At 36.4% G+C, this 12152-nt stretch overlaps 1 protein-coding gene across 2 annotated transcripts in view; it reads left to right on the forward strand.

Annotated features, from left to right (window-relative positions):
- Positions 1-12152, forward strand: part of LOC128642298 (uncharacterized) — a 131015-nt gene that overhangs the window by 115118 nt on the left and 3745 nt on the right. For both annotated transcript variants that reach the window (XM_053695017.1, XM_053695015.1), the window contains exon 4: positions 5740-6039. In XM_053695017.1, coding sequence (XP_053550992.1) covers positions 5740-6039 — 300 coding nt within the window. The remainder of the gene's footprint in view (positions 1-5739; positions 6040-12152) is intronic.

Here is a 12152-nt window from a genome sequence, read left to right on the forward strand (position 1 = left end):
AGTAAAACAATTAGTGAGAACACTTTATTTTCCCCCAACTAAACATTGCTGGCCATTATAAGCAACATTACCATCTTATTAGCACTAGGAACAACTATTAAGCTATAATTCAACAACGCTAATCAGGTTTGGCATACTAAGTATATTATGTTATAAGACGGAAAACAGGCCTCATTCTTAGCTTACTACCTCTGGGCTTAAAACACAGTCCACTATATATAGGCTCCAGCCCAAAGTTTTTGTACTGGGTATTACATATTATTGTAGAGTATAGTAGAGACAATGTTCCCCTACAACACACTGCACTGGTATTAGTATTAGTGAATTTAACAGTTACAGTAAGCCTGCATCCCCTCCCATTGAATCTCAATTTACTTCCCTTACAAGTAGAAATTCTAACAGTAATTAGGACTATTTATGGGTGCCCTGTGTCTAGCATATATCCTAGAGGGAATGTAAAACTAATTAACACTCTAGACTTAAGAGTGAGTCTCAACATTAAGCTCCATAACACTCTAGCATGTGTAACAGCAAATTAGGGGGAATACAGACATATCTCTATGTTATATGACTTACTGAAAACCTTGGAAAAAGGGGGTTAACAACTCTACAGGTGAAATGGCATGTATATGCAGGAGCTATTAAATTATATACAGAGAATAACAGTATAATAAATGTTCAAAAGTGTTATCTAGACTAGAACATATGACTGTGCGGCCTAGTATGGGCCACTACCCCTACGTCCTCAGGGGGTCTTCTTCAAGCTTACAGAGCTGTAAATATATAGCAGCCATTCCCATTAATGCTAGGGATCAATAGACAGGGGGTAAAAATTCAGGCAGGTGCCTTCACTTGAGGATACAAATGTGTAATCATGCGTCTAAGTACATACATAGATAGTATATAACACTGACCACCATTGATTAGGCATAAATCGCCATCATTAGGGTAGGGCAGTTTACCACAGGAATGGGAAGTCTAGTATGCATTTTATGTCCAGGCCTGCTGCATAAGGTTCAGCCAATCCCTGACTTTCCTTGTTCCCATGCAGCAATCAGCAGGTTAAGAAAAAATGATTGCCGTTTGCTTGTTCCCCAGCAAGTGTCCTGTTCCCCGTCCTCCGTGAGGTATGTACTGACCTGTCGATGCAAAGGCAAGTTACTCTGGTAACTGTTCCAAGGTAGTGTATTGCCGAGAAGCGCAATATGAGGGGCATAAAATGTAACGTCACATTCTGTCAGTTCCACTCTTTTGCACTTGCTATCAGCACAATCCATATCGGCAGCAAGTAAGTCCAGCCACAGAGAGGGAGCCTGACTTAGAGCTAGAGCTCCGGATCGATGTGCCCTAGTTTGGGGTAGCTTGGCCTGAATTACCCGAGCGGGAACCTGGGAGACAGTCCCCCCTCCAGCATCCATACTCACAGCAATTTTCGGTCTGAGGTTTTCACAGACACTTGACTCCCTATTACCACCTAGAGTCTCCCGGTCTGAAGCTGAGGTAGGTACAGATCCTTCTGTGGAAAGTGTTGAATCTGTCAGGCTGCACAAGTGGGGTGACGTTATGCTGTCCGGCCTTGTCCTGGCGGCTTGTTGGACCCGGGTGTATTCCCTTGTTGGCGGCCCAAAAAATCCATGTAGATTGAGGAGTTTACCAAGCTCTTCCTCTAGACTTTGAAAATGGCTGTGTATCAGCTGGGTCACTGTGTATTCCCACTTGTCCAGCGCCTCCATGTTCAAAATGTGCGCAGTGGTAACTTGTTGGCAGAACGGTTACCGTTTCCTTCAAGGGTAGAAATTAAGCACTCATGTTACAAGAAGCGGATACCTTTTGGATGGTTAAATAAGGAAGGGGCAACTTCTTTGAGTTGCCAGTAACCCGGAATCCGTAGAAACCCGGGGGGGGTAAAATATGCGGCAGCCTTGACTACAAAGTTAGACAGAGTCACCAGAGAGGCCTGTTTGCCATGTGGTCGGTCACAATGCGGTCTAGCTGAGGAGCATAGGAAGATCCGTCTATGTAATATTATCTCACCAACTCCTCCAGGGTATCGTAGTGCACTTTAGCAAAGATGTCCAGCACAATATTTGTGTTTTTTTGTATAAAAATATATAGTTAAACCCAAGTGAGAATCAGGAGCTCTTCACATATACGTCCTTCCGCAACAGCTGTAGGCTCCGCCCCCCAACATTTGATAATTTAATTTTATTTCTGGTTTTCAAATGTTACTTTCATTTTCTAATGTTCATAATTAGATCAAATATACACATTTGAAATTTCAAATGTAATATTAGATTTAACAAATACTATTCAGAAGTTCAATAGTTCATGTGGTAGGGAATGTATTAAATTGATACATAACAGATACAAATATATCAATTTGAAAAAATTCAAATAGAATATTACATTTAAAGAAAGAATTAGAAATACTATTATATTAAACAAATGTTAGAATGTTTTACAAACATTCAAAACGAATGAACGAATGTGTTAAAATTCATTTCATTTTTCTCTACTTAAGACCTTCACTTGCAGAAAGTCTTGCACTGTAATGTTAATACTTAAAGTGAAAGTAAAGTTTAATGAATAAGTGCCCTGTTTTTAAAAAATACTCTTAAAATCAGGGCACTTTCATTCATTAAACTTTACATTGAAGCGTCTTTTTTAAAAATACTTACTTTTTCTTTATAAAAACAGACCGGCGATCCTCCACTCACAGCTACTGCTGTACTTAGCATATCGATGACGAGTCTGGTTTCCTCCAATCATTGCGTGGCCTCACAAGCTGGATGCCAATGAGGGTAGGCAACGATTGGAGGAAGCTGGATTCATTATTGCTGTGCTAACTACAGCAGAAGCTGCAGGCGGAGGATTGCCGGTCTGTATTCATAAAGAAAATGTAAGTATTTTAAAAAAGATTCTTCAATTTAATGAATGAAAGTGCCAGTTTTTAAGAGTATTTTTTAAAACCGGGAACTTATTCATTAAACTTTATATTCACTTTAATATAGCTCCCAGATTGTAGTAGCATAGCTTATTGTCATTAAGCAAGCTGCTGCAGTATAAAATAGTTTTATTTGTAACTCTCATATCTGAATGGTTATGATATTAATATTATGGCTAGCTATATAGCTAAGGTTTAAGTGCTTTTAATGTGTGACTGTTTCTTTACTTAATAAATATGATGTTTGTGTGATGATATTTAAGTTTAATTAGACTCATACTGCATCAAAGGCAGTAACTACTTGATAGAATACAGGGTCTGGTATTAGGTTATAGGTCTATTTACAATTATATGGTATTTTATTTTTATGTTAGTTCCCTTGCAGATTGTTCTAATGTCTACCCCAATCTCTTTTGTACCTAACTCTCAGTAGTTCATTGCTGCTCCTGAGCCTAATAGGTTTGCTCTTCAACAAAGGATCACAATAAATATAATAAATGCAGTAAATTGAACTTGTGAAGGTTTAATTCTGACTTTTATATCCCTTTAAATTAGAAAATGTTCCCATTATATTATTGCTTGTCTAAACCTATCGCCAGCTGTGTTCATCTCAGGCTCCTCTAGAGCTGACTTTAGCTATGTGTTTTCAGTATGTAAGCAATGTGCAATAAGTAAATATTCTCATTATTCTCCTTTGCTTGCCATACAACCTAAGCTAACATAGGGGTTGATTATAATCCTTTAGAAAAGTTTATTCAATTATTTTTCTACATAATTCACTATTAAAGGGCTATAATACCCAAATGTTTCAACACTTGAAAGTGATGCAGCATAGCTGTAAAAAGCCGACTAGAAAATATCACCTGAACATCTCTATGGAAAAAATAAAGATATTTTACCTCAAAATATTCTCAGTAGCCACATCCCATTGTAAAGGACTTCAAGCAACAAATCAGTATGTCTGTCCCGGGACAGCGGAAGGAGCGAGCTTACGAGCTTACTCTCATCTTATTTCCCTTAAGGAAGTTTACAATGAAATCTCATGAGAGTTAAAGGGACACTCAAGTTAAAATTAAACTTTCATTATTCAGATAGAGCATGCAAATTTAAACAACTTTCAAATTTACTTCCATTAAAAAAAAGTGCACAGTCTTTTTATATTTAAACTTTTTAAGTTACCAACTCCTACTGAGCATGTGCAAGAATTCACAGAATAAGCATATATGCATTTGTGATTGTCTGATGGCTGTCACATGGTACGTGTATGCATTTGTGATTGACTGATGGCTGTCACATGGTACAGGGGGAGTGGAAATAGACATAACTTTTAAAATTGTCAGAAAAAAATCTACTTTTCATTTGAAGTTCAGACTAAGTGCTATTGCATTGTATTGTTAGCTTGCATTTGTTGATTATGCAAATCTACTGTGTTGACTGGTCCTTTAAGTGAAATCTCATGAAATCACAGTAAAAGAGTTCATGACCTCAGCACTGCTGATGCTGATTGGCTGCTGTTCATTTCTTCATTTATTTATTTTTTCCCTGCAGCTGGGAGCAGCTGAGTATAACTTTTTACACAGCACTTACTCTGCTGAGCTGAGGAGATTGTGAGGTAAAATATCTTCCTTTTTTACATAGAGATGCTCAGGTGATATTTTCCTGTCAGCTTTTTACAGTTATACTGCATCAGTTTCAAGTGATTTAGCATATGAGTATTATGTCCCATTTATATTAGTGATTTAGCATATGAGTATTATGTCCCATTTATATTAGTGATTTAGCATATGAGTATGATGTCCCATTTATATTAGTGATTTAGCATATGAGTATGATGTCCCATTTATATTAGTGATTTAGCATATGAGTATGATGTCCCATTTATATTAGTGATTTAGCATATGAGTATGATGTCCCATTTATATTAGTGATTTAGCATATGAGTATGATGTCCCATTTATATTAGTGATTTAGCATATGAGTATTATGTCCCATTTATATTAGTGATTTAGCATATGAGTATTATGTCCCATTTATATGAGTGATTTAGCATATGAGTATTATGTCCCATTTATATTAGTGATTTAGCATATGAGTATGATGTCCCATTTATATTAGTGATTTAGCATATGAGTATTATGTCCCATTTATATGAGTGATTTAGCATATGAGTATTATGTCCCATTTATATTAGTGATTTAGCATATGAGTATGATGTCCCATTTATATTAGTGATTTAGCATATGAGTATGATGTCCCATTTATATTAGTGATTTAGCATATGAGTATGATGTCCCATTTATATTAGTGATTTAGCATATGAGTAGTATGTCCCATTTATATTAGTGATTTAGCATATGAGTATGATGTCCCATTTATATTAGTGATTTAGCATATGAGTAGTATGTCCCATTTATATTAGTGATTTAGCATATGAGTATTATGTCCCATTTATATTAGTGATTTAGCATATGAGTATTATGTCCCTTTTATATTAGTGATTTAGCATATGAGTATTATGTCCCATTTATATTAGTGATTTAGCATATGAGTATTATGTCCCTTTTATATTAGTGATTTAGCATATGAGTATTATGTCCCTTTAAAATCTAAGGGGATTTTTGTAGATAAACCATTTGAAAAAGCTTTTCTAAAGGATTGGGATCGACCCCTAATAATAAAAGTTATAATTTATTTTGTTGTTACAAATACTTGTACTAACATCTTGCAGGAATTTGTTTTGTTTATAAGCATAATTTATAATTAAAATCACTAATAATTTTATGTTTTTTCTTAAGCAAAACCGCAGTTCATGGAGTCCATAAAATACAATACTGATTCTTCTCAAGTTATATTCTCCCTGAACCTGCGAAGGTTTCACCCTAAGGAAATTGAGATCCTCTGGAAGCACGGTGATAAATTACAATATCAGGAAAAAGACAAAATCACAATAACACAGAATTCTGATCAGACATTTGATGCTGTAAGCGAGTGCTGCTGTCCTAAACAAATCTTAGATGATCCAACATATAAAATCAATGTGACTTGGAATCATGTGACCCTGGACAATCCTGAAACGAAAATACTGAAAATAAAAGGTAAGGAAATATAAATGGTACTGAGTTTGTGATAATACAATTAATAACACAACTGATTCTAATAGATCATTTATAAACCTACAAATTGTTATATGATCCAAGTTCCCCTGTATATAATGTGTATATGTCTGATATATAAATATATATGATGTGTATATGCCTGGCATATAAATATATATATAGTGTATATTTTCTTGTTTTTACAGTATATAATACATAATCTAGAAGTTGATTATTACAGCAATTACTGGAATTTACAAAATTTATAAGCAGTGCTGGGTCTAGCGCTTGTCAGAATAACCCTATTTAGCACAGCTTGTGCTTTACTGAGCTCTTTGAGTGACAGCTTCTACCTAGTGCCGCTCAGTCCACCCTCAGACCATGTGACCAGAAAAAGGAGCAACTTAACTCTCAGAGCAGCAGGGGGGTGACAGGCAGGTGTGAAACAGGTATAGCTGGTCACAGATTAAAAAGGGGGGGGGGCAGAAAGAGGACAATAACACAGCAATAAATCAATAGCAATTTTATAAGCAATCTACGTTATATAAGGTATAGAACATGGATTCTCATTTCTAGTACTCAGGGCACACTAACACACAAGATTTTTAGGATATCTGGAGGACATATTGGGCCCTGAGGACTGGAATTGAAAATCTTGATGTAGAATTATTACTGCTGAAATTACTATATAGGGGCCGATTTATCGATGCACGGGTGAGCTAAATATAAATAAACTAGAAGCTGTCCAAAGGAGGGCTACTAAAATGGTACATGGTGTAAAATATAAAACATACAAAGAAAGACTCCATGATCTAAATATGTAGAGCTTAGAGGAGAGAAGGGAAAGAGGTGACATGATAGAAACCTTCAAGTATATGAAGGGACTTAATAAAATAGAAGCTGAAAGCATTTTTCACAAAAAATAAATGCCAAAACAAAGGGTCACAATCTAAAGTTAGAGGGTAGCAGATTCAGTAGAAATTTGAGGAAGCATTTTTTTACAGAAAGGGTGGTGGATTCATGGAATAAACTTCCATTTGAGGTGGTAAACACAAAGACTGTAAAGGAATTTAAAAATGCCTGGGACATGCATAAGGCTATCCTAAGGAAAAAGTAACCTGTAATATGGGTAGACATGATGGGTCTTTTTGGTTCTTATCTACCGTCAAATTCTATGTTTCTATTTTCTAAATCCCTTACATAATAGGTAGCGCAGTAAAATTCATGTCAGATATCGCTCAAGTGCTTATGATGGTGCACAAAAATCCACTCAAGTAGTGAGTTCTTCGTGTAGTTCTGTGCTATACTATTTTAATAAAACATATGCATTAAACACTTCACACATACAAACACATAAACACACACATACACATAAATACTTCTTTTACCCTTCCAAGTCCTGCCCCTTGTCATATTGTCACGATCCGGTGTATATCCGTTCAGGAAACGGACCCTTGGGGCAGTGATAAGTAGTTGGGGACACCTACCCTTGACCCAGGAATCCTGGACGTGGATAGTTGAGATTTTAAGATTCATAATTGCAGGGAGTTATTGCAGGGTTCAAGAGCAGTAAACACATCTATGCAACATATTCAGGTTCCATACAAAACAGGTAGTATTGAGCTTCAGAGTACATGACTGCAGAGTTGACAAACACAGTGAAAGAGCTTGGAAGCTGATACATGTTGCAGGACACAGAGGGCTGGATTACAAGTGGTACAATGAGCTATGAATTTTTCAATATAGCTACTCATAGCTCATTGTATCAGTTGCCACTAGTGCACTATAATAATGCTTGTATGTATCTGTTTCCTTTGTAATCCAAGTGAATACATTTTTAAGAAAATATATATATTTTTATAATCTTGTTATATTCTTTTCTTTTTTAAGTATCACCAATCTATTAGTGATACTGCTCTTTCCTTGGCTGTTTTCTACTAGCTATTATACCCCAGCTGTTTCCATCAGCTACTAGCCTTCTATCACATACTTTAGCCCCCCCTGTTAGGCGCTCCCTCACACACATTTTGTTCTTAACATCTAGAACGATTGAGTTCGGTAATCGTTCCTCTTTGAAGTGAATTTGTATGGTTTACATTTGGCGCTGTCCTCTATTCACATATTTTTCATTCTAGATTACAAGTAGAGTTTGTATTACACGTTCCCAAAAAATGTATTTTGATCTAGCGTTAACCCAAATACCATGAAAAAACTAAATAGAATTTTCACGTGCATGTGCATGTATTCCCCCATAGAGATCAATGGAGAAAGAAAAGTGGAAAAAATAAACACCCGAGATTGCTCAAACTCTATTGCATTTTTTGCATTCCACACGAAAAAAGGATATGGCTAGCGCAAAACCGTTTGCACCTCACTTGTAATCTAGCTCCACTGAATGAGCAGAGCAATATAGACTTGTAACTGAGCTTTGTTGCAGAGTTCAGAATAAAATACAGTTGTAGCAGATGACTGAATGAGCACAGCAAATACAGACTTGTAACTCAGATTTGTTGCAGAGTTCAGAGTATACAAAATAGTTGTGTCCAGGATAACAAAGCAGAATACATCTGGGAACTTGCGGTTTGTAGAAAACAGGCATAGGTCATCAGACAAGAAAGTAAACTTGAAATCTCAAAGAAAGGCACGCTGGAACAGACACAGGCCCCTATGTATCAAGCCATCGACATTCTTGCATTCGACACCTAAGTTCGCCTAACATTGCCGCCGCGGACCTGAAAACGTTCTCCAAAATTATCAAAAAAGCTGTTAAAAAGCTGCGCAACAATTACGGGGCGATGAGCAGCGAACTGTTGATAACTAACAGTCATCGATCTCGCTGCTCTTCGGCTTTTTCACAGCTTTCTTGCTACCCTGTCAATAAGCACCCACACTATACCATACTGTTTACCCTCTAAACCGCCACTCCCGGACCCCGCCGCAACTCTAATAAATATATTACCCCCTATACCACCGCTCCCGGATCCCGCCGCAACTAAATAAAGTTATTAACCCCTAAACCGCCACTCCCAGAGCCCACCATCACCTACATTATACATATTAACCCCTGATCTGCCGCCCCCTATACCGCCGCCACCTACATAAAGTTATTAACCCCTATCCTGCCGCTCCCGGACCCCACCACAACTAAACAAAGTGTTTAACCCCTAAACTGCCGCTCCCAGAGCCCACCACCACCTACATTATATTTATTAACCCCTAATCTGCCCCCCCTACACCGCTGCCATTATATTAAATTTATTAACCCCTAAATCTAAGTCTAACTCTAACCCTAACTTAAATATAATTTAAATAAATCTAAATAAAATTCCTATAATTAACTAAATTATTCCTATTTAAAACTAAATACTTACCTATAAAATAAACCCTAAGCTAGCTACAATATAACTAATAGTTACATTGTAGCTATCTCAGGCTTTATTTTTATTTTACAGGCAGCTTTGTATTTATTTTAACTAGGTAGAATAGTTATTAAGTAGTTATTAACTATTTACTAACTACCTAGTTAAAATAAATACAAATTTACCTGTAAAATAAATCCTAACCTAAGTTACAATTACACCTAACACTACACTATAATTAAATAAATTAAATAAATTAACTACAATTAACTACAATTAAATAAAATTAAATAAAATTAACTAAAGTACAAAAATAAACAAACACTAAATTACAGAAAATAAAAAAATAATTGCAAGAATTTTAAACTAAAAAACTAAAAACTTAAATCTAATCCCCCTAATAAAATAAAATAGTCGATTATAGTTCCTCGAAGACAGTTAGAGTATGCTAGATACCAGTGAGAACCCACTAGATCGAACAATCTTGTAGAGCACTGCTCAATCTAGTGGGTTCTTTCTGGTATCACTGGCAGTTGATAACATTGTGGGACTGTGCTTATCCTCTCTGGGATTATATATATCTATTGGCTGATCGGAAAAGCCAATAGAATGCGAGCTCAATCTGATTGGCTGATTGGATCAGCCAATCGGATTGAACTTGAATCTGATTAGCTGATTCAATCAGCCAATCAGATTTTTCCTACCTTAATTCCGATTGGCTGATAAAATCCTATCAGCCAATCGGAATTTGAGGGACGCCATCTTGGATGACGTCACTTAAAGGAACCTTCATTTGTCGGGAGTCGCCGGAAGAGGATGGATCCGCGTCGACTGCTTCAAGATGGTCCCGCTCAACGCCGGATGGATGAAGATAGAAGACGCCGCCTGGATGAACATGTCTACCGGTCCAGATGTCCTCTTCTTGCCGGATAGGATGAAGACTTCGGACCCTCTTCTGGACCTCTTCTTGCCGGATAGGATGAAGACTTTGGACCCTCTTCTGGACGGATCGGTGATACCCGGCGTGGTGAAGATAAGGTAGGGAGATCTTCAGGGGCTTAGTGTTAGGTTTTTTAAGGGGGGTTTGGGTTAGATTAGGGGTATGTGGCTGGTGGGTTGTAATGTTGGGGGGGTATTGTATGTTTTTTTTTAAATGCAAAAGAGCTGTTTACTTTGGAGCATGCCCCGTAAAAGGCCCTTTTAAGGGCTGGTAAAGTAAAAGAGCTGTTAACTTTTTATTTTAGAATAGGGTAGGGCATTTTTTTATTTTGTGGGCTTTGTTATTTTTTTAGGGGGCTTAGAGTAGGTGTAATTAGTTTAAAATTCTTGTAATCTTTTTTTATTTTTTGTAATTTAGTGTTTGTTTGTTTTTGTAATTTAGTTTAGTTGATTTAATTGTAGATAATTGTAGATAGTTTAGTTAATTAATTTATTGATAGAGTAGTGTTAGGTTTAATTGTAACTTAGGTTAGGATTTATTTTACAGGTAATTTGGTAATTATTTTAACTAGGTAGCTATTAAATAGTAAATAACTATTTAATAGCTATTGTACCTAGTTAAAATAAATACAAAGTTGCCTGTAAAATAAATATAAATCCTAAAATAGCTACAATATAATTATTCATTATATTGTAGCTATATTAGGGTTTATTTTACAGGTAAGTATTTAGCTTTAAATAGGATTAATTTATTTAATAAGATTTATTTTATTTCGTTAGATTTAAATTATATTTAACTTAGGGGGTGTTAGGTTAGGGTTAGACTTAGCTTTAGGGGTTAATAACTTTATTAGAGTAGCAGCGAGGTCCGGTCAGCAGATTAGGGGTTAATAAGTGTAGGTAGGTAGCAGTAACGTTGGGGGAGCAGATTATGGGTTAATAAATATAATATAGGGGTCGGCGATGTTAGGGGCAGCAGATTAGGGGTACATAGCTATAATCTAGGTTGCGGCGGTGTACGGAGCAGCAGATTAGGGGTTAATAATAAAATGCAGGGGTCAGCAATAGTGGGGGCGGCAGATTAGGGGTTAATAAGTGTAAGGTTAGGGGTGTTTAGACTCGGGGTACATGTTAGGGTGTTAGGTGCAGACTTAGGAATTGTTTCCCCATAGGAAACAATGGGGCTGCGTTAGGAGCTGAATGCTGCTTTTTTGCAGGTGTTAGGTTTTTTTTCAGCTCAAACTGCCCCATTGTTTCCTATGGGGATATCGTGCACGAGCACATTTTTGAAGCTGGCCGCGTCCGTAAGCAACGCTGGTATTTAGAGTTGAGTGGTGGTAAATTATGCTCTACGCTCCCTTTTTGGAGCCTAACGCAGCCCTTCAGAGAACTCTAAATATCACTTTATTTTTTGTTCTTCCTGTACTGGTCACTGTTACTTAAAATCATAGATCATTTCCTTTGTGTTCTTAGGAAAAAATCTGTTTGCAGTTTATTGAACTGGGATTCTATAATGACTGATTTTTTATTTATTTTTTACGTTTGGTAAAATTAAACAGAAAGTTTAACAGGCAAATACATTATAACATTTTTTCTGTTTATCTACAGATTTACATGACACACAGCTATAAAAAATATAATTGCATCAAAACCAGAATCACAGACCACCCTATTGTAAAGTTTCCAAACCTTTACCCACTAAACTGACTGTTGATTTTTTTAATAAAGGAGACAAAGTATTATGGTGTCTGCACTGTCTAATGGTTCTTGTAAAAAAATCTGTTCTTATTTGCTCTCTTGACCTGGGATTATATA

The sequence above is a fragment of the Bombina bombina genome, chromosome 11 (assembly GCF_027579735.1).
Source record: "Bombina bombina isolate aBomBom1 chromosome 11, aBomBom1.pri, whole genome shotgun sequence".
Classification (NCBI taxonomy): Eukaryota; Metazoa; Chordata; class Amphibia; order Anura; family Bombinatoridae; genus Bombina; species Bombina bombina.